This window comes from Neomonachus schauinslandi, chromosome 6, assembly GCF_002201575.2.
Source record: "Neomonachus schauinslandi chromosome 6, ASM220157v2, whole genome shotgun sequence".
Lineage (NCBI taxonomy): Eukaryota > Metazoa > Chordata > Mammalia > Carnivora > Phocidae > Neomonachus > Neomonachus schauinslandi.
Window position 1 is genome coordinate 137,787,145 of NC_058408.1, and position 22,211 is coordinate 137,809,355.

Consider the following 22,211-nt stretch of genomic DNA (forward strand, 5'->3'; position numbering starts at 1 on the left):
TAAATGGATTGTCTCTTGATATTTCAGCTCCCAGGCCAGGCTTGACTATTCACGCAGACCCTAAAAACAACACACCTGCCCCGGACTTCATGATGAAAGAGGGGGAGAGAGGAGGGGAGCCGAGAAGATCAGCTACCCAAAGATGGTTTTGAAGAAGGATTCTAAGATAATAAGAGACCTCTCATGCTGCCCAACTGCACCTGGCTTCCCCAGATGGCAGTCTTGTTGCTTTCCCTTGCACGGATTACGACCTGGAGGCCACCTTCAGATTCATACGTGGGGTTTCCCGGCACCCCCGTTTTGGAGCACAGGCTGCAGTTTTGGGTCCCCAATTTCCACCAGTGTCAACAACTGGACCCAGAGGAGACCAGGGGAGGAGGTATATTTGTCATATTAATGAAAATCTTTATAATCGCCCTCTTGCAGAGGGTGTGGTTTGCTTTAGACTCATCTCATGCAGGGTTCACGCCACGCTGCAAAGGCGGGGTTCCTATACCTGTCTGCAGAACAATGGTGGTGTTCAAGGGACTGTTCAGATTCTCAGAAGAGCCATGGGCAGCTGTCCTCTGGGTGTACCAGACAGACGGTCCTTAAGAGAACCCTTAGGAGCCAGAGCACCTGGGTTCCTAATCCAGCCACCGGGAGGAGCCAAAGAGCACCAAACCAAGAGTCCAGAGACCAGAGCCCAGCTTCGCCTCTGACTTGCGGTGGGGTCTAGAGCAAGTCATTTCCCCGCCAGCCTGTGACCCTGGGCAAGTTACTTAAGATCATAGGTGCTTTAAGGGCGCCTGGGTGGCTCAGTTGGTTAAGCGACTACCTTTGGCTCAGGTCATGATCCCTGAGTCCCGGGATCGAGTCCCGCAACGGGCTCCCTGCTCAGCAGGGAGTCTGCTCCTCCCTCTGACCCTACCCCTTCTTGTGCTCTCACTCTCACTCTCTCAAATAAAGAAAATAAAATATTTTTTTAAAAAAAGATCATAGGTGCTTTAGTCGCCACATCTATAAAACTGGGGAGTCATGTCAGTATGTACCTAGATACTAAATGAGATAGTTTGTGCAAAATATTGAAGCAAATGCCCGGTCCAGAATAAACATTCCATACATTTTAGCTATTGTTATTGTTCTTGTTTCTGATGGGGAAACGGAGGCTCAGAGAGCTTACGGAGTCTACCCAAGGCCATGCAGCTGTAAAATGTGGGGTCAGGGCTGTCCCCTTGACAGTCCCTGCAGGTGCTTTTCAGGACTCCCCACAGCCCCTGTGCAAGATCATGGCCATTCACGGTAGAGCATTCCCTGGGCAGAGTGTTGTGTCTCAGATATGTTCCAGAGGCAAGCATGACCCATACATGGCTTGAGCGATCACAGCCTGAGACCTTTGCCCTAGGGGTGAGCACCTCTTGGCTTCCTCCAGCCCAACCCACAGCTTTCTTTCTGGCCTGAGTAGGAGAGGGCAGGAGAAGCAGCTGCAGGCCAAGGGTGCTATTCCTCCCCCAGCCTCTGCCGAATAGAGTGAACACACGTGGAGCCTTTGTTCCTTTTTCTATACAACATAACCACATGAAATTAGATTTTCAATAACGACCACAAGAAAACTGAAGCCTCAGAACCAGCCAGACGTTATGGGGCGTCCTCTGTTCATAGCATCTTGGAATCCACACCCCCCAAATTAACAAACTTCAAGTCTATAAAGCAATGCATGAAGCACAATATGGTGATTTAAAAAATTAAGCAACAGTTTCTCAGCATTCAAAATATTAATACATATCCTATCCCATAAAATGTCCATTTCAGAGTGCCAACCACCATTTCTTAGAAAGTCCTCTTCTTTTTAGATTGTTCTTCCTACTTGTTTTAGTGCTAAAATATGCTTTCTTTTCAGAAAAAAAAAAAAAAAATTGTGATAAAAATTTTAGCCTGGGGTGTTTTTTATTTTTTTTCCCCCCCTTAGCAAAAAAAAAAAAAAAAAATCTGATAATATATTGACACCACCGTCTTATAAACATCTATCCACAAACGCTGAAATCTGAGGTCACCAATCAAATCAACCCTCTTTGCTCTTCTGTTGGATGGATGGAGGCCTAGAAAGTGAAGGGACAGCTCGAGGACACACACCCAGTATGTGACAAAGTGGGGCTTCCAAAGAACATCTTCGGGCTCCTGGCCCAGCTCCCCCTCGCCTCTTCCAGATGACCCGTGTATCTCCCTCTGAGATCTGCCCCACCCCAGAGGTTTCTTTCCCCCTTCCCCTCCCAGGAACGGCCCTCTGACCAGAGGGTCAGGCCATGAGCTATTCTTGCAGGTGGCAGGCTGGCCATCTAGCAAATGGAAGGCCTTTCCAGTAGAACAAGGGCGAGCTCCTTGGTAGCTACGTCCTCTGTATGGGGCCCAATGAGGTCCCCCTGCTCCACACTCGACTTACTCGTGAACCCTGTGATGTTGTTCTTCCAGCAAATTGTGATGAATAATTAGGTGATCATTAAATCACGACCACACTGACTCATAAGGAACCCCAACTTATGTGTTTATAATATTCTGCCTGTGCCATATAATTCAACCTAAGAGCAGTCGCAGCCCTCAAGACAACCAGAATCGACAGGCTTGGTGGAGAGAACAATCCAAACAGCCAACTCTTACTGGCATGTTTCTATGGACCACGCACCACGCTGGGTGCTTCATGTAGACCAGTCCTCAACCGCCAGCTGGGCGCTCCACTGTCCCCCAGGTACATGTGGCCACATTTAGAGACATTTTGATGGTCGTCCCGGGGGAGGGCGGCACCATTGGCATCTCCTGGGTAGAGGCCAGGGAGGCTTGCAAGGCACAGGGCGGGGCTCACGACAAAGAATTCTCCAGCCCCGGACATCCAGGGCGCTGGAGTTGAGAAACCCGATACGGATGGGAAGGGTTAATGTGACAACAGTCCCATGGGCTGTGTTCTAAAGTGAGAGTTCCTTCCTCGTGGGGCTGCTCGGAGGCATGCAGAGACAATGTGTGCAAGACCTCGTGGCACAGCGACGGCGCACAGCACGTGCTTCATACATACTGACCACGCCCACGTTGTGTCGTTAGCACGTTCATACGTGCTGACCACGCCCACACTGTCGACGTTAGCACGTCCTGGTAGAGGAAGCTGAGGAGTGGAGGGGGATGGGACTGACTCCAGCATGTGTGGGAGGGGCTCCCCACCAACCTGCTTGGTGCCCTTGCCTGGGTGAGGACCTTTCCCTTCTGAGTCTGTGTCTACACCAGGGTTGTAGGAAGCATGACTCCACTGCCTTGAGCTCCCTTCCCAAAAGCAAGATGGGTGAGATCGTGGGTTCTGGGACCAGTGCTGCCTGGGCGTCTCCTGCATGACCTCATCTGTAAAAGATGGGTCACCACTGTCCCCGCCTCATGGCATTATAGCAAGAGGGACAGTAATGACAGTCGGTCAGCGTCAGCCATGATTGGATCTACTGTTTTCTGGTCATGACCTTCACCCTGCTGCACAGCATCCAGCCCGCAAGCTCTCTCAGACCCCACTCCGGACCACGTCCTCCTCACTCACCCACTCAAATAAGCTGAGGCTCCTCCAGCTCAGGGACTTGGCCTTTGGATTTGCTATTCTGTTGGCTGGAGTGCTCTCCCCTTCCCTCATCAACTTTGGTCTTTGCTCAAATGTCTTTTCAGTGGCAACTGCCCGGACCCCACCCCCAATTTAAAATTGCACATGTGCAGGTCCACACACACCTTCACACCTCCCCACTGCCATGCTTTGTCTGTCTCCACAACATGTGTCACCATCGGACATACTACATATCCTACTTCCACATTCTGTCTCCCTCCCATGTAGTGGAAGCCCCATGAGCACAGCAGTTTTTTGACTCTTGTTGACTGTGGTTTGCCCAGGGCCTGTAATGGTGCCTGGTACATAGTAGGTGCTCAAGAAACAGTTGTTAGGTGATTGATTCCAACCTAGATGACCTAACATAGAGACCCAGCAAGTCTTGGTTGGGGAGGTGGGGGGGGTGTCGGAAAGGCCAAGGAAGAAGCAGAGATTTACACCCAGTCTTGGTGGGAGGAGGAAGGTCAGGGGCTAGTGTGCAGCCCGAAGGCCCCCTACCTCACTCTGCAGGGCATGAGCTCTCTTGGCCCAGGACATCTTCAGGTCCTCTGGCAGAGCCGTGAACTCGTGGCACCGTGTCCTGTAGTCATGGTCGCTGGCGAGGGCCTGGGCCTTCCTGGCGTGGACCAGATGCACCATGTCCAAGGGCAGGTGGCACTGGGCATGGCTGCTGGCCGCCCTCCGCCTGTACTGAAGCTCGCTCTGCAGCTGACCCACCTGCCAGCAGTGCTGGAGCCGGGGGTCGTCGCTCACGCTCCGGGCCCCGATCAGCCTGCCCCGCTCCTTCACAAAGTCATGTCTGTAGAGAAACTGCAAGGGAGGACCACCGTCAGGGGCCGGCGTTCAGCCTGCTTAAATTCCACCTGCGCGTTTTCACTGCAGACCCTAGAAAAGTCACCTGTTCTTACTCGAGGAGGTGATGATTATAAGAAAAACCACAGCGAGGTTGGCCTGAGAGCGTGCTTCCTCCCTGGGGGATGAACAATTAAAACATTGCTCCATTCTTCCTATCTAATTAAAACCAGATCCTCAGAACCAAAGAAGGGGCCCACTCCCCTTAACATGTCCTATGGCCAAAAGGAATTTATCAAAAAGGTAAAAGAGAAACTTGTGCTTTAACCGTGCGTACTTGGCAAAACATGAAACCCAAAAGACAGGATCCATTTATTTGAAGTCCACATTTTCTGTGATTTGTTTGTGGGAAAGAGAAAGTCACCTTCATGTCCCAAAGCTATGATGCTATCAACAGAGTGGCTGAAACACAGCTAGCAAATCCTCACACCCATGTGTGAGACTACAGAGAGCCAAGAGGGAGCTGTGTTAGGGCTGGGTTACGATTTCTATAGCGAGTTCTCTTTCGAATTCCAGGTGAAGCTGGGCAGTGCACGTGTTACCGGCGGAGGGAGGGGGAGGTGGGGATTGTGGCCCAGACACTGCAATTAGAAAGAAATCGTTGTCTCTTTCCTGCTGGAGACCTTTGCCTGAATTTAGCCTCTGATTAACAGAGCCTTTCTTTCCCTCCCTCCGTCAAAGAATCTCATTTCTAACTAATATATTCTGCAGGTGACATCCTGTCTCACAGGGTGATAGATTTGCTTTAATTCAGGAAAATCAGCCGTAGACATTGTTTTACATGAAGTTAACAGAAATTAGGCAAGATGGAAGGTCATATCATTCAACTCACATCACTGGCTATATCTCCAGAGATGCGAGCAGCCTGGAAGGGGAGAGCGTCTATTGTCAGCTTGTAGCCTTGAGCACGGAGATTACGCCAAGACTCCTGGTATTTTGCCTGCAGTAGGAACACATGTAGATCTTCTTTAAAAAAAAAAAAAAAAATTACATGAATCGGCCAACAAAGGCTACCCCTTTCATTTGTAGTACAGGGTTCCAGAATCAATTTCTGACGAGCAAAAGCTCTCTCTTTTGCAAAGACAATCTCATCAGCCCATACGCTGTAGTGCGTGCTGACGCATTTGGACACTACACACTTGGGAAAAGGCATATTTACCGAGAGCATCGAAAAGACATTTTTTTTTTTTAAGTTTCTGGGAACCCCAGAAGGGTCAGTGGGAGGTCCCATCACAGCCACAGATATACGCAGCTTTGGAGCCTGTCTGAGCCTCAGCAACAAGAAAGGCTTACGTCACTCAGATTGACTGCATTTGTTTTCGCTCGGACAAACTCGGGCAGCCCCAGGGTCACTGTGTACTGGTGCATCTCATCCTCTCCGGCTGCTTTATAGAGGCGCTGGGTAAAAGAGAAGAAAGAACAAGCAAGGAGACAACGCTGTGTGTTTCTGCAATGCTGGAGGTCCCTCGTTTGCAAGTGGGAAGTAGGTTTGCGGAAGGCCCCTCGCCGTGTCGTGGGTACACCTTCTGCCTTGGGGAAGATCTTTCTCTCAATAAAGACAGTCTTTCATGAGTCAAATTGAGTGATATAAAAGGAATATGTAAGGAATTGCAAGTTGCTTTTGACGGGGCTCAGGACAGGTTACCCCAAAATATGGCACCTTGGCGTCCTGAGTCCTTTAAGCTGAAGGAATGTGAGACGCAGCAGGTGTTAGAAGAACTCTTCCTCCTCTCCTCTCCTGACGCAGGTCATAAGAGCCTCCTATGAGAGGTGCCCTCCCTACACCCAGAGGAAACGAGCATCCTTATCGCCGAAGACCAAGGGCTGCTGAGAGGAAGCTGAGGGAACAGACCTTGCTAAGTGCACCCCTGTTCTTAGGTCTATCACATCTTCCCATGACTTTCTACTCTTCATCAAACCTCGTACAAAAAAGTTCATGTTTAACCATTTCTTCTGGTCTTCGTCTCCTTATGAAGGTTCCCATATCATGTAAAACTCATATTAAATAAACTCATATGCTTTTGTTTTGTTAATCTGTCTTTGGTGACAGATTCCCCAATGAGAACCTAAGATGGGTAAAGAAAAAGGTGTTCTTTTTTTCTCCCTCCTCTACACTTTATTCAACAATAGGCCAAGGAAAGCAAGCACATTTAGGAATGTCATTAAGGTTCTTCTCATTGTAGGCTTTTCCCTTGAGGATGTGGTGTATAGACAACAAATACCAATCTGGGAAATTTAGGAGAAGCTCTGGTTGGTAGAAAAGAGGCTCCCAAGCCCTGTTCTGCACCCTTTACTAAAGCCCCGGCTCCTCCCATGAATGAACTCATGCCAGTGTTGAGGCCTCAGCCAGTTCTGGAAACACCTGTTCTCATGATCAGAAATGGGTCTGTGGCTGGTGAGTTCTCCGAGGCCAGAGGCCACCATGAAAGGCACTGTTACCCCACAGCATCTGGCTCACACAGCAGGCAGGAGAGGCTCCAGAGGAATTTAAAATTGAGAACATCGCTACACAAGCCCTTGGGAGCATTCTTATCCCAAGCTGCTGTGTCTTACTTTTTGACGGTGAGAGTGGAACCTCACTGTATAAATAGCCAAATCTCAACTGACTTCTAAAAGAGTCAGAAGTAGAATGTTTAAAACTAAGGACGATGCCAAATTTAATTCTCTGCCAAGCTCAATTTCTATTTCAAACTTGCAAGAGAGCCACTAAAAAGTAGAACCAAAGGGGCTGATGTCATGAGATTCCTTCCCCTCTATGCCCTTCGCTAGGGATGATTAAATGAAGTGAGCAAACAGCAGGTGAGGGGAGGAGGCAGAAATTCCAGAAGGCTACCAAACACCACACTACATAACCACCCCTGGGTAACCACACATCCTCCCTCTACTAATCATCAGAACGACCGTATAAATGCAGTTAGCCAGTGTGAGCCTAGAAGGAACAGATGAACAACAGATCAGTACTTCTCAACTTCAACACGCAGAGGAAACCTGTGAGGATCCTGCTCAATGACCTTGTGGATTCAGTGGGTCTGGGGTGGGGCCCGAGGTTTGGATACTTGTGCTGCTGGTCTGTGACTGCCCGTGGGGCTAGAGACTAAACCTGATTTCCAACTAGGACTTCCTTCCTTCTGGAAAATGTTTACATTCCATATAGGACGTTCTTTTCTCTCCAGAATTCCATGTAAACACTTGTGTTTTTCCCCAGCCCCAATCCCACAAATATTCAAGCATATTTTGAACAATCTAGCAGTTTTTTAAAAGCCCATTCCAAAGCCATCCGATTTTACCTCATTGGTAATCTGGTTGCTGAGTTTTGCATGAAGGAGGCTGGGAGTGTCTGTCACAGCTGTGTACTTGAATGACTGGGGATGTTGACGGTATTTACTCTGAGGGAAGAAGACGACTTGATAAGGCATAAAACCAGAAGCAGAACAAGCTCTATAAGTGCTAGTTATAAAACCTCACTTTGCAGCTGCTAGTCCATCCCCCAGAACCCAGTCTGACACCTGCTCTTGCGGCCTCTGTGAATGTGACTATTGAAATCCACGTTTTGCTCCCGACCTTTGCTCAAGGGAGACCCAGAGGTCCTCAGCTTTGGGGGTATCCCAGAAACAACTGCGCAGCTTAAAAAAATACATAATGCCTGCATCCCACCCTGGAGACCAGGATTCAGTCAACTGTCCGTGGGCCCAGGCCTCTGTGTTTTTTTAAAGTTCCAGAGAGGATTCTGAGGCACCACCAGGTTCAGAAACCACTCTCTTTTGAGATTTCACTGGAAAAGGGAAGCACAAAGTTCAATCTAAACTCCCACGGTGAGGCCAGTCCTGTTTTCTCAGAGCACCTAATCAATGTGTGAGCCCACCTGATACTTCTAGTGCCTTCCATCATGCCCTCCTGTCCTTGCATCTACAGCGAGTGGAAGTCCCAGAGCCCTTGCAGGTGTAATTAAGTTTCCTCAGGCGTTCAAAGAGTTTAGAATCCTAGACTTCTATATTTTTACCATGAAATTATCACCAAGCTTATAACAATCATTTCCCAGCCACCAGAGAAGCACAGTTGCTTAGATTATTCATGTCAATCCCCTAAAAACTAAATGAGAGAGGTAGGAGCACCCCCATTTGACTGATTAAGAAGTTGAGACTCAGAGAGGGCAGGTGACAGGCTGGAGGTCACACAGCAAATGAGTGCTGGCCTAGAATTTCAGTCTCCCCATCTGTTGATCTCCAAGGCCTGCCTTCTTGTCACTGTACCCTAGGAAAGCAGATCTTACGAGCCAATGAATAATTCTTATGGGTTCACAGAAGAACCGGCTTGGTATTTGCAAAGCTGCCTTAAATGGCATCCAATCTGAATGGAGAATCTAGTAAGAAGAAGGGCCCGGCAAGAGGTAATGCCGTGAGTCGCCATTGTTAAGTTGAACAGCTAGCTCGCTCTAGCAGTGAGCGGCAAGCTGAGTGCTGGGAGGTACTTCTGCCGTGGAAATAGGCTGACACCCATCACCCATCCGTCCAGGGTCCCCAGTTACCTCACTGATGAGTTCAGATGCTTTCTTTCTCCCTTCAATCTCCAAAGTGCCCGGAATGATGCAGGGAACGCCTCGCATAAAGTTCAGGTCTGACCGGTACAGATTCTGTGAGAAACAACACAAGGCATCAGAAAAGCCAAACTCACAGGACAAGGAAGCAAAGAGACGCCTGAGGACACACGGCAGGACAACATCATAATTAGAACGCAAGGCCACGCCAAGTCTCTGCAGAGAGATCATCCTCAGCGCACACACAGCGCCTCTCAGTAAATGTTCATTGGGGGAACAAAAACGTAGGTCAGGACAAAAGATTTTCTGCTGTCACTTGTCTCAGGAGAGGCAGAGGGATGAGAGGTGGGTTTTTATCTTAACGTGGGCTCTCAGAAAATAAACGCTGGAGCGGATTGTAGTTAGGAAGTCAGTTGTCTTGGGGCAAATGTGGAAATGATGGTTTAATAGGTCTTCTAAAACAAAACCCAGCAGCAGAGGGTAACGTTAATTAATCATGGCTTAAGAAAGAACTAATAAATGAATCCAGAATCATCTGGCACAGGCCTGAGTCTATCACGGGTAGGGGCGAGTGCGTGTACCTGAGTGATTTGGGCTGACAGTTTAAAGGGTCCCCAAATTCACACCCCTGCTGCCACCAACGTGCCCCCCTGGGCATTCTGCCTTCCAACTGCTATCACGATGAGAGGCAGGGCAGGCGAGGGCTCTACTCAGGCGACACACGGGCCCAGAGCTGAGCGTGGCAGCTCCCTCGTTCCTGCAGCTGCTCTGGGGCTCCTGACAGTTCATGTCATCCAGTAAACACTGTGCACAGGCAGCAGATTCGAACAGACGACAGAAACCCAGATCTGAGCACCCCTCTGCTTCCAGGCCCCGTCAGACCAGGAAACAGGCTTTGTCAGTGTTTTGCCCTCCAATCCCGGCCCCTTAGTTGCAAACCCCATTGCACAGAAACCCAGCAAGCTGGGAAAAAAGGGGAGTACCGAACAGGACGCCGCTGCCTGTTAAAGGGAGACATCCAGGCTCTCTTCGGGAGTAAGGAAATCCTCAATGCTTCCCAACACTCCCGGGCCACCTGCTTCAGCAAACAGGCGGCATGAGCTCAAAATGCACGTGGGAGGCCCATCAAGGCCTCCAAAACTCCTTGCGGGGACCCAGGAAGGATCTCTGGGGCCCGATGTCCTGCCCTCCTCCGGACACTCTCTTCTGCTTTAAGTGGGTCCACTCTGACCCCACCCTCTTCGAACAGAGCATAGCCTACTGCAGAAAATGGGCAGCCCGGCAATGTACAAAGCACCATAAAGAACCCCCAGTCCAACCTGAGGCCAGAGGCAAAGCCACTGGCAAATCTTGAACATGCAAAACTGTGAACTGAAGGCATCGTGATTAGACACGGTCTAAGTTCAAGTGTCAGCCCCCCTTTCTCACTGATAGTTGTGATCTCGGGCAAGCTACGTATTTTTCTTCTTTGAGCCTCACTGTAATGTCTCCATAAAATAGGGTAAAGACTATTGACATAGGGTTCTTTTGAGGTTTAAATGAGATCATGCATGAAAACGTAATGCTTAGAAACAGTAAACGTTTCCTGCTGTTGTTAGATCTGTATAATCGTGCTGGGCAGGAACACCGGGCAGGGCTTCTGAAGAAAACCCGGGTTTAGGATTTCTCACCTCCAGAGCCCCCCACGGCGCCAACAGGAGCTTGCAGGTCCCTGCCTCATGGTCAAATCTGAGCTGACAGAGCCCCGAGAGAGAGGCCGGGTCTCCTTACCTCGCTCTGCAACTTATGAGCTTTCTTGGCGCAGCTGAGCCTCAGGTCCTCAGCCAAGGAAGTGTACTGGGGGAGCGGGTGTCTGTAGTCTTGGTCGCTGGCCAGGCTCTGAGCCTTCTTGGCATGCACCAGGGTTACCATGTCCAACGGCAGATGGAAGCGTGCCTTTGAGAGTTCAAAGCCTTTCTTGTAATTCACCTAGAGGGGCAGACAGATCAACAGCGGCTATTTCAAAGCCACCATTTGCACAGGGGCCATCAGGGAGAGCAGCAGCGATACAGTTGTCCCAGGTAAGCCGGGGAGATGTTCCTGGCGGGTCCAGTGCTCCCTTCCTGCAGGGACTGGCTTCAGAAGCAGGACTTATCTCCTGGGCCCGACACTCACCACCCCCAGCTCCTGGAGGTCATCATGATTCGGATGATCATGGCCCATGCCTCCCCAGTTGGGGATAACACAGAAGTTCAAGAGACAGACATAATGCCAGTGATGCCCTTGCTCGATTCTTTAGATCTTCTCATTTTCCAGAGACCAGAAGCTACATGGCTAACCTATGCCCTGCCCACCAGAGTTTCTCCCCATCACCCTCTCAAGTTCAGATTTTAGACACCGGGGATTCTACTCGGGTGAGTTTATGAAGAGCTTCTTCAAAGCATCAGATGACCTCCTAAGAAATCTGGAGGCCAGCAGCAGTGGGGCCAGTTCTGAGGGATGGGTGTTCCCAAGAGCCCAACATGCATGCTGAGGGAAGAAAAGAAAGGCCCATTCCAGAACACAAACTCCACTGCAGTGCACAGAGAAGCTGTTGGAAGGTCGGCAAAGTTCAGTCCGGGCTTTCTTGGAACTCCGATGCATAATCACCACCTACTCCATCCTTCCCAAAGCTCCAGCCACCCCTCCCTAACCTCCTGCTCCCATCTCCATGAATCCTCCCCTGACACCCAGCATAAAGCCAAGGACAATTCATGTCCAACCCCACACTCAGGTCAGCACCCCAGCACAGAAGGGGGGGGGAAATGTTAGAAATGGGGAAACTGAGGCAGAGAACAAGATGGCAGAGAACGTGTGAAGCTGTGGAAAGAGCATGAAATGGAGGGCTGGCTCCATGTCCACTTTTCTAGCTGAGCTTAGACAAGGGACTGAAGCACTCAGAGTCTAGGCTTTCTTATCAGCAAACCAGGCTGGATAAGACAATGACGTTCCTAGAGATAGTTCAACGGTCAAGTGAGATGCAGTGTGTAAAAGTGCTTAGTCCTCTGTGACACAGTGCGCACATACTAGGTTTTACCACCACCATCAGCCAACTCATATGTGTGCCAGGGGACAATGTGTACATGCTTGTGCCAACATCCAGGGGGTCGAACTCAAGGGCTGCAAACTCAGATGGTTCCGGGGCCAGACAAGTAGCACCAGGAGGTAAAGCAGGAAGTGGGGGAGGAGGGGGTGGCTGCATGACCAGGGGAGCATAGATTCCTTCTCAATGGACTCTCAGCAGTCCACTTCAACTCTAGCCTTGAGGGATCCAGGCCCAGCTTCTGGCCAGAAGTCTAAAACTTTTACGTGAAAATTTGTTTTTAAAGGTTTGCAATTAATGCGCTCTACAGACCAAACAGAGCACCTCTGCTGTGCAGATCTAACCCACAGGCCCCCATTTGTGGCCACTAGTCAAATCATAGAATGCCCAACCCTGAAGGGAGCTAAGAGGCCAACTAGCTCAAACTCTCTCTTGATGGAGGAAGAAGCTGAAGCCCAGAGGAGCCAAGTGACCTAACAACGACACAGAGTCAGTCAGGACAGGACCAGTGACCACAACCAGAAGGATCAAGGACATAAGCTGGCTGGGCATCATTAGGCAGAGGGCAGGGTGGGGGGCCCAGCTCCACCGCATTTTCTCCCACTTACTTCGCTCTGCAGAGAGTTCGCATACACTGAATGTGCGAGGCTGAGATCGTCTTCCAAGCTCCGGGAGCCAAGCATCTGCCCTTTCATTTTCTCAAATGCCTCTTTGTATTTGTACTAAAGGGAAAGAGAGCGGAAGAGAGTAACAGCTCGGGGACAAGGGACATGGAATGGGAGAGGTGGGTATTGGGCGAAAATGTTTTGTTCTTTTGACAGTGACTAGGTGAGTTAAAAGAAAACGCACGGGAGTCGTCAAAAGGCCTATTCTTTCATATGCAAGACTCCCAATGACTAAAGGGCTGGATATGAAGTGGCAGGACGCGTTAGCACTTGGGCGGCCCACGCTGGAGGAAGGTGGGTGCATTGTTAACAGTTTCTGCCCGCGGACTTGCTTTAGGAAAGCGCCTGGTGGAGGGTGCATTTCATCTGCCCAGGGTCCAGAGTTACAGTCCGGCATTGGGCTTTGTACCCGGGCTCGGGGATTTTTTTTTGTTGTTGTCTAGATTGTTCTTTCTCGCTGGTCGTTATCCGATTGCCCTAACACAGTCATTTGGGAAAGCAGAGGATAGTATCCACAGGCAAAAGAAGGCAGGGGTGAGGGGCAAAAGGAGTAAAAATTGGTTAGTATTAAACATTGACACAGTAATGGAGGTGGATGCTCACATCACTTATGATTTCACCGGAAGCCTTTGCCGCCTGGAACGGAATGGCATCCAATCTCAGCTTATAGCCCCCGTCCCGAAGTTTGCTCCAGGATTCCTTATAACGTGTCTGTTGAGAAGATGTGAACAAATAAAGACCTTCATGTGATCTGGTGGTTCTGAAATTCTCATTACCCAAATGGGGATCTGCTTTGTTGTTTGGTTTTCTCCCACCCCGCCCCCGCCCCCACCCAGGTGGAGTTCGATATCACCATGTCTTAGCAAACACCAAGAGTTGGATCCTGCCTCATGTCCACCCATGGGAGGGAGAGCCTCTTGGGGGGTACTCTTTGGAGTCAGACCCAGATTTCTCTGAACAGCAAGCTGAGTGGAAGCAGCAGGTAGAAGGCTGAGTGTGCAGAGTTCTTTATGTAACATTCACAAAACTCAACTGTCTCTGTCAAAGAACAGGAAAGGCCAGGGGGGTGGTTGCTGATCAAGTTCACAGGAGGGAAGCGCCTCTCCTTGGCATAGCCTCTGGATACAGTTGCCTATATTCTGACGCTCCCTCGGTACAAATGCCCTTTGTACTAAGGCGGTTTTCCCAGTCTCCTTCTCGTAAATGAGCTTGACTCTTCTGCAGGACGGCCTACCTATTCTGCAGAGCTCCGTGCCAATGAAAATGTGGGGACCCTTGTTCAAAACTATGACAAATTTCAAGATGGTGACAGCAGAACATTAAACTAGGCTCCGGGCCCTTCTGAGTCCAGGCTGTTGTGCACCATCCAGGTCGCCTGATCTCCTGTAATTAAAACCAGTGCCCCTTCCATCAGCCTCACCTCACTGATATTCATGGCATTCAGCTTGGCCAGCAGGACTTCAGGGAGGTCGGCTGTCTGAGTGTAATGATGCTTTATGTTTTCTCCTTGTTCCCTGTATAACCTCTGTGGACGAAGAGAGGTTTTGTATTAGACCCAGGAGGCTCCTCCACGCAGCCATCAGCCAAGTCCACTCCCGGGGACAAAGGTGGGGCAGCTGCCCCCTCCCCGTAGAGACAGGATGCTGGGTACCTCTACCGAGATTTCACAGCCAGTACGGTGACGCGTACTTCATCCCCTCCTGAGCCCTCCAGCTCAGAACATGGCAGGCTGAAACTTGCCTCTCAGTGAACACTCTCCACTTGTAGCATCTGCTGACACAGGTCAGCAGAAAATGAGATCTAGTTAACCCTTAGTAATTTTGTTATTCCCTGTAAACCATGAAAGGGCATCAAAATTCAGAAGCATGAGAGATGGCTCTTCCCCAGGTGAGGTTTGCCCTGGACCGACTTCGATCCCTGTTCCCTTCCCCCATTTCAAGGATTCTTGTGCTAATAAATGTCTACTCGGCAGGTCTGGGGTGCTATTCACCCGGAACTCTGATTTGAGCTCATGACATCCTCGTAGTGACAACACATGAAGTTGGCATCAGCCACCAGAGAAAGTTTCTAAACCAGGCTTTTCCATCCTAAATCTTATTAGTGCGTCCAAGTTTCTCCGTATCACAGCAGTGCCCCCTAGAGTTGGTTAGGGTAAGGAAGAAGCAGGTGTTGCTTTCCTTCATACAAAAGTTCTTGTTTGACCATCTGTGTTTCTCAGAATTCAGTGCGCTTCTGATGGGCTGCTCGTCAAGAAATTATAAATTCCTAAACCCATAAGTGTGTAAATAATCTCATAACATATTCTGACAGACACTCAGGACATTTCCAAGTGCCTGTTGAATAAGGCACCCCCAGAATAATTTATTCAATTGGGAAGCAAGAGAGATAATCTTGAAACTCCTCTCCCATCAAGATTTGTGAATTTTCCTTGTGGCAAGTTGAATGGTTTGAAGATATTTATAAGGCATGTCTGCCCTGCACAAAGATCTGTGGGCCTCTCTCAGTAGAATCAGCCCAAAGTGGTTAATCCTAGTCCTAAAGTGAGTTTTTATAAGATCTCATGGTTTAATTTAGTCTCCAACGAACACTGTGCCGTGAGGGCAAAAGGCCAGATCTCAGTTTCACATTATAAAGGGAATATGGGAAACGACTTCAAAGTTAGTCTTATGTACACAAGACCCAAATCATTTTCAAAGTCTTTAGGGGAATTCAGAGAGCAAGCATTTCTGCCCCTGGGTCCCAAGGCGCCCTAGCAGGGCTGAGTCTGCCAATTACCAAGAATTTTGGCCCCCAAAATTCCAGTTCTGAAAACAACACTTCAAAACAAAAAGGACAGGGGAAAAGTCCCCACCACAGACAAATCTTGAAGACATGCAGATGGGAAGAAAGGAGAGCATGGGGGTGGTGGGGTGGTGGAGCCCCACTTGGCATCCGAAGAGCAGTAACACCCCATTTGCATCCTAATGAGGAAGCCCCCCCCCTAAGGTGTGCCTCTGCAAAGGACAAGAAGTTCCTTCATCCTTAGAAAAACAGAAGGAGCAAGGCAAGAACCCCTCAGCTTCAATCGCAGTGTTGAAAGAAGAGCCCACTCTTAGAGTCATAATGTATATATATTATCACTTACATCCACTGCTTGGGTATAACTAATTCTGGCCTGGACCATCTCCGGAGTGTCTTTAATACTGGTAAACTTCAAAGCATCTGGATGCTGACGGTACTTCTTCTGTTGAGCAGAAAAAGATCAAAGCTGTGAATTTTGTGCTGCTCTTTCATGCCATTTGAAAGGGAAAATCATAGGTTGCTTGAGATTAGAGTGAATTTGTGAACATAATTATTATTCGGCTTTCTCCATCTTTATATCCTAGGTGCCTTCAGGTTAATATTTGTTTCAATTTAAGAATAACCTCATGTCAATTAACATTAAAGTAGTTCTACCTGGTGCAAAGAAAACATCGCAAAATTAGGTTATACCAGTAAAATACTGTGGGATGCACACTTAGGGAAGGATTCTTTTTACAGGCTTCAAATACTGTGTCACGGTTGTTTACATATCTTAGTTTGGGTCTTCCAAGCAAGAAGGAAGTCACATTTATCAATTGAAACTTCCCATTTTCCTTCCCCAAAAGGACTTGGCAGAGATTATCACAGTCAAAACCCTTGCATTTAATAGCCAGTGATAGAACAATTCAATCCTTTAGAACCCAGGTCAGTTAACACAAGCAAGAATTCTTTAAAATGTTACAATAACAAAAAGAAGGGTGCTATTATTGAAAGGAGCCATAATACATTTTGAAAGGCACTGGAAAAAAAAAAAAAAGAATTCAAATGCTGGCAAAGACTTAGATACCCAACTCTGGTTCTAAAAGTCACGCTTAAATTAATTCCTGTTTTTTTTTTTTTTTTAATCCAGATATATTTCCAGGAGACTAGAACAATTGCTATCTTAATGGAATTACGAAGTGTATCTTTCCTCAAATCAAATAGTTATTTTATAAACATTTCCTCATTTAGCAGGTTCAATTTGTATATCCTGGGTTGTTTAAAGAAGATACAATTCAACATCCAGCCATCTCTGTTCTGTCACCTGTTTTTGTAAATAAAGTTTTATTGGAACACAGCCATGCTCGTTCATTTATGTGGCAGAGTTGAGGAGCTGCAACAGAAACCATGTGGCCCACAAAGCTGAAAATATTTACTATCTTGTCCTTGACAAAAAAAGGTCTGCTTTAAGTGACAGGCATGTGTGCCTTTGTGGCTCTTTCAACAGTGCATGGCATTCTGTCTGAAAATTAAGAGGTTAGCCAATTTGACACTAAACTGGAAATGTGCCAAACTGAAATGAGATGATTGGGGAAAGTTGCTGAAGGATTTTCTTGCCCTACTGAAGTTGAGAACTGGTGTGAAGCATAGAAGATAAGCACATTTGATAGGTAGGTTTGCAAAATGAGGTGGAAAATTAAGCCCACCATGGGATAATAGTTCCAGAAAGATCCCTTGGATGCCAGACTTAGATGCATGAAGGAATCATCTTGAAGTCTAAATTGTGTGTATAATTTATTTTTCACATCCTTTTATGAGTGGGCCCAATGAGAGTTTAGGATCATGAGTCCTCAAACCTACATGTTTGCTCCTGCAAGCTTCTCAAAACCATCCTTTTAAAAGGGCCTTTCCTCAATCAGACTGAACTACTTAGGGTAGGACAGTAGCCACAGAACCCCCAGGGTCTTCTGAGCTTTGCGTGTTGACTAAGATTCCAAAAAATTAGGCCACTCACACTGATCCCGCGTTTGGAACCAGCTCTGTGACATGTCAGGTTAACTAAAATAACCTCCCTTGGGAAAATATCAATGCTGGGCAGGTGTGTTTGAAAAACCAACTTAAGGGTCTTTCTGTTTTACCTACACATTTAGTAAGAAAGTCTTCTCAAAACAAGGTGCCAGGAGCCTTATAACTAAGGCTATAGTCTTCTGGGGTTATGGCCATTGTGGTCTCCTCCCCACCCAGAAGTCTAGAAAGACCAGGTTACTCTGAAGGCAACTAAAAAAATTCTCACTTTCCTTCTGAGCAAACAGACATGAACAGAGGGGGATTTGGGCTGTTGGAGGATGTGCAGCCTCCATGTGCAGCCTCCATGTGAACATGAGGCTAGGACAGCGCCCTGGCAGCTCTCTACCTTTTGGCAGAGTCTGGAGACATTTTTGGTTGTCATAACTGGGGAGAGGGTGCTGTTGGCATCTAGAGGGCAGAGGCCAGGGGTGCTGCCAAACACCCCACAAGACTCAGGACAGCCGTGCCCCCGCCCCCACGCCAGCAACAGTTTTCACAGTGTCAATAGTTCTGAGATTGAGAAACCCGGATCTAGCCTTTAAATGATCTGTTTAATGAAATTCTCCTAAAACGTGAGCAGACGGCTCTTTTTAACACGCCGTGACGCCTTAGGGCCCGGCTAGGGAGGTTACAAGTAGAAAGGAGTGAGATTTAAACAGAAGTGAGACCCCCCAACAGGAGAGACCCAAGTCACGTGCTCCACACCACGTGAATATTCAAAAACTGTTTACACTGTGGCAGAAAGAGAGGGAGAAAATGTGCATAAAGTCACAAAAGAGCTTTCTGGGTGCAATAAATGTATCTTTTCATCATCTCTCCCTTGTTGCTTCATTAAAAAGGTAAGTTGGTGGGTAGCAATTGAGTTCTTTTTGATTGTCCTTACTATTCATAATATCATTTGTCACCCACTTTGTTTTTGCCAGGGCTCTATGGGCCCCTACTGGTGTGTGTTTGGTATGCAGTTTCCCTCTAATTACCAGCCCTAGTCTGGGTTTCCAGGCCTTTCATGTAGCTTTGCCTTTTTCTTTGCCTTTTGAGTGGAAATTATTTTAATTTTATACAGAAATGCCACACGCCTAGTGCAGCCAGGCCTGTTGCACGCTGTCAGGAAATCTCACCTCGCTAATGAGTTCTCCTGCCTTCTTCGCTTGCTCCACATTTAATGACCCGGTGGCGACCCATCCCGTGCCTTTCATCCACTTCACATCTGCCCTGTATTGGTTCTGACAAAGGAGAGAGGGAAAAAAAGGCAGGCCATTGTTGGTGCGCAGACATTTAAAGGGCTATTAACGGCGCCCAGATGTCGCCTTGGTGCCAGCTGAGTCAAATTAGATGCCACTTTTGTCTTATCCATTTCTGTACAGTCACAGGTAGGGCTCCAAAATGTCAATTAATTTCCCCTTTAATTGGAGCGTCCCGCGGCTGGCGCGTTAGGCCCCGCCCAGCAGCGCCGGGGGTGGAGCGGGCGGGGCGGATCCACCTGGTCCCTCATTAGGGACGCGTCTACCTCGGGAAGAGGAGCATCCTCATTGTCTGCTTCCCCCGTTTTCTTGTTTAAAATGACAAGCAGGGGAGAAGAAAATGAGAATTCACAACAGAACCCATGTGGGGAGCTATTTGAGGGAATTTCACAAGACAGCCGAGGCTTCCCACGGCGCCTGATTCCTCCCTACGCACCTCGCACCTCGGTGCGGGGCAGGGCGGGGGGATTTCTCATTTCTTTACTTGACATTGAAGGAGTCATTTTCATGGGAAGCCATTTAAATGGACACTTGTCTAAAGCAAGCATATCACCCATTTATCCGGAAACAGCTCTACCAGGAAGGGTGTGTCGACGCCGCCCTCCCCAGCCCCTCGTGGAACAGTCTGGCTTTAGGTGACCTGCCTTTTCAGCTCACCCACTTTCTCGAGCAAGAGTCAGCTGAAGGCAGGGGGGAGGGGGAGGGATGGAGCCGGGTAGGGCATACAGGGAGAAAGGGAAGAGGGCTCTTGGGGGTTAGCGTGCTGCTCCTGAAAACGGACGGCCAAGGTTGGAAGGAGGATGGGAGATGCTCTCCCAGAACAGGCCACAGTTAAGAATGTCAGGTATATGTCTTCCCCCTCTGCAGTAAAACGAAACAGAGACGACATAGGTAGAGCAAATCCCCAGAAGAAAAAAGTTGCTTTGTGATTTTCTGGGTGGTGGTATAGAATCTAAAGTGGGCAGAGTTCGAATAAAAGTCAAACCACCAGGAAAGCGAAGCTGGGTCCGCCCTGGGATCCAGAAACAGGTATCTCCATGTATCTACTGGGGAGGCTCAGGCAAACACTCCCCAGGAGGCTAGCACACAAGTGCACACACGGAGCTTACATCACTCTGTAAACCGTACGCCTTCTTGGCCCATTCCACCTTCATGTCTGTGGGCAAAGCGGTAAACTGATGAGATGCTGTCTTGTAGCTGATGTCTGTGGCTAAATGCTGGGCCTTGCGTGCATGCACGAGGTGGATCATGTCCAGGGAGATGTGGCACTGGGATCTGGTGTCCTCAAACCCCTTCTTGTACTCGAGTTCACTCTGCAGCTTGGACATTTGCAGCGAGTGGCTCATTTGTGAATCCCCCTGGGCGTCCTTCGCCCCAATGAGCTTCCCTCTGGACCTCTCATAATCTTCCTTGTACTTCACCTAAACGGGAGGAAGAGAGCAGAGTACCTTAGCATCTCCTAAAGGCATTGTTCACTTTCAAACCGAAGGCACGAAAGTTCAAACAAAGCCATACAACAGAATGTTATTAGAATTAGTGTCATAAAGGGTTTGCCTTTGAACAATGAAATCAAACAATGAAATAAAATCTTACTCATTATTTCCCTTTTCACCTCAGCTGCCAGTCAGCTCAGAGCTAAACTGAATGCTCAGCTATACTACAGTCTTTTCCCAAGTTCCTGGTGACGTTCCGTCTCTTGTCTCTACTATTCGACCTCATTTTTTCTGGCTTTATTTTTAAGTGGCCTGTTGCTTTCATGAAGGTCACTTTAAATACCTTCCTGGGAATAGTGAAAATATCATTCAAAAAGTAGTCATGAAATGAAAAAGCCACAGAATAGCCATAATACGATAGCCATTTGAGAAAGGGGCTCGAATTATAAAACCGGGGTACATAGAAATATGCAGGAGTATAGGGAGCATACTGGCGTGGAAAAAGACACGAGGCCAAGAGCAATGAGGATCAGAAGAAAAAAATAAATATGGAAATGCTTTAAAAACTGTAACAGGACATCAGCGTGGGGCATCCTTTTCAACATTATCAGGAGACCTGGGCTCTGCGGTCCTCTGTGCCAACTACAACAGCAGTATCAATACCTGCCACCATGTACTGACCACTTACTATAAGGTGAGCATGGCACACCCCCGGGCCCCTCAGAGCGTATCTGCAGACCAGCGCTGGTTGGTGAGCTCTTGCCATGTGAGGAGATAAGGAGCTTACGCCAGAAGGTAAATCGACCGTGTCACCAAGCCACTGTTTAGTCCAGCTGATATCTCCATATATTTATAGAGAGAAGTATATTTATGTGTATGCATCTATTTTGAAGCCAGACTGTCTTGATGAAGTGAGCGGACTTGGCCTTACATTCTGGCTTAGGCTTCTTAGCTCCCATCAGACTCCCACCAGATGGCTTTGGACGGCGGAAACTCGGGACGCATGAAATCGTTTCCTTTCCTCATAACCACTTTGCAACTGCCAATTTACTAATGAGTTGATGGAGATTTTGAAAGGTGACACAGTCTTCCCAGAGTCACGATGCTAACAGGGGATGGAGCGAGGATTTTATCCAAGGTCCACCTACTACCAGAGCTTGTACTCTTAGTCGGTGACTAACCACAACATCCTTAGATAGTCCTGGAAGGTCTCTGGGCATCAGTTAATCTGTCAAATAAGCCATTTAGATGACTAGTCATGCTTTCACCCACCGAAAACCAATGTGTGGCAAGCAGTGTGCTGGGCACTCACATGGTGGTCTCATTGCAAAGTGGTCACCTCTCTCCCCACTTCACAGATTGGACCCTGAGGCTCAGAGAGCTGAAGCCTGCACAGACCCCCTCTGTCTGGCTCTCTCACAGCATTCACTGAGCACCAACTCACCTCACTGGCCAGGTCCCTGTTGGCTTTGGCTGCCAGGAAGGCCAAGGAGTCAAGACGCAACTCAAACCCTTTTGCCTTCTGGCTTTCCCAGCCGCTCTTATACAGTTTCTGAGGAGAGGTAGGAGAGAAGAGATCATCCTCCTGTGGGAGGGCTTCCCTAGCCACTGTACTGCTCTCTCTCGGAGGCCAACACTGATCGTGTCCCCCCACGGCAACCCGGTACCCTGCATACCACCGGACCTCCTTGTTCCTGCCTCAAGGCCTCCTGACACACAGGGCTTCACTCAAAAGAAGCAGAATTCGAACTCTGGAGGCCTTGAAAAATAGTCTTCATATAGGTCTCAAACACATGCCCGCGGTGGAATAACATTGCAGAACATGCAGCAACACTTCTGAAAGTCTGTTCCCTACCTCTGCCCACCCCCACCCCGCAGCCCAGCTGCTGCTGTATTTACAGCTATTACCTGCCTTTGTCTTCCCGCCCCCAGCCTCTAGTCCCCGTGGGTCTATCCTTGCTCCTTCCATTTCCTGTCCTGCCCCCACCTGCAGA

The 22,211-nt window shown here is 48.5% G+C and overlaps 1 protein-coding gene across 4 annotated transcripts in view; it reads right to left on the bottom strand.

Annotated features, from left to right (window-relative positions):
• LOC110589285 (nebulin related anchoring protein) overlaps nucleotides 1-22,211 on the bottom strand; it is a 70,008-nt gene that overhangs the window by 10,943 nt on the left and 36,854 nt on the right. For 3 of the 4 annotated variants that reach the window (XM_021699811.1, XM_021699810.1, XM_021699809.1), the window contains 13 exons: nucleotides 21,662-21,769; nucleotides 19,894-20,205; nucleotides 18,662-18,766; nucleotides 15,841-15,939; nucleotides 14,137-14,241; nucleotides 13,320-13,427; nucleotides 12,660-12,773; nucleotides 10,761-10,958; nucleotides 8,982-9,086; nucleotides 7,744-7,842; nucleotides 5,750-5,854; nucleotides 5,289-5,396; nucleotides 4,103-4,414 (listed from right to left, as the gene is read on the bottom strand). In XM_021699811.1, coding sequence (XP_021555486.1) covers nucleotides 4,103-4,414; nucleotides 5,289-5,396; nucleotides 5,750-5,854; nucleotides 7,744-7,842; nucleotides 8,982-9,086; nucleotides 10,761-10,958; nucleotides 12,660-12,773; nucleotides 13,320-13,427; nucleotides 14,137-14,241; nucleotides 15,841-15,939; nucleotides 18,662-18,766; nucleotides 19,894-20,205; nucleotides 21,662-21,769 — 1,878 coding nt within the window. The remainder of the gene's footprint in view (nucleotides 1-4,102; nucleotides 4,415-5,288; nucleotides 5,397-5,749; nucleotides 5,855-7,743; nucleotides 7,843-8,981; nucleotides 9,087-10,760; nucleotides 10,959-12,659; nucleotides 12,774-13,319; nucleotides 13,428-14,136; nucleotides 14,242-15,840; nucleotides 15,940-18,661; nucleotides 18,767-19,893; nucleotides 20,206-21,661; nucleotides 21,770-22,211) is intronic. The other variant, XM_021699812.1, reaches the window with a different exon arrangement.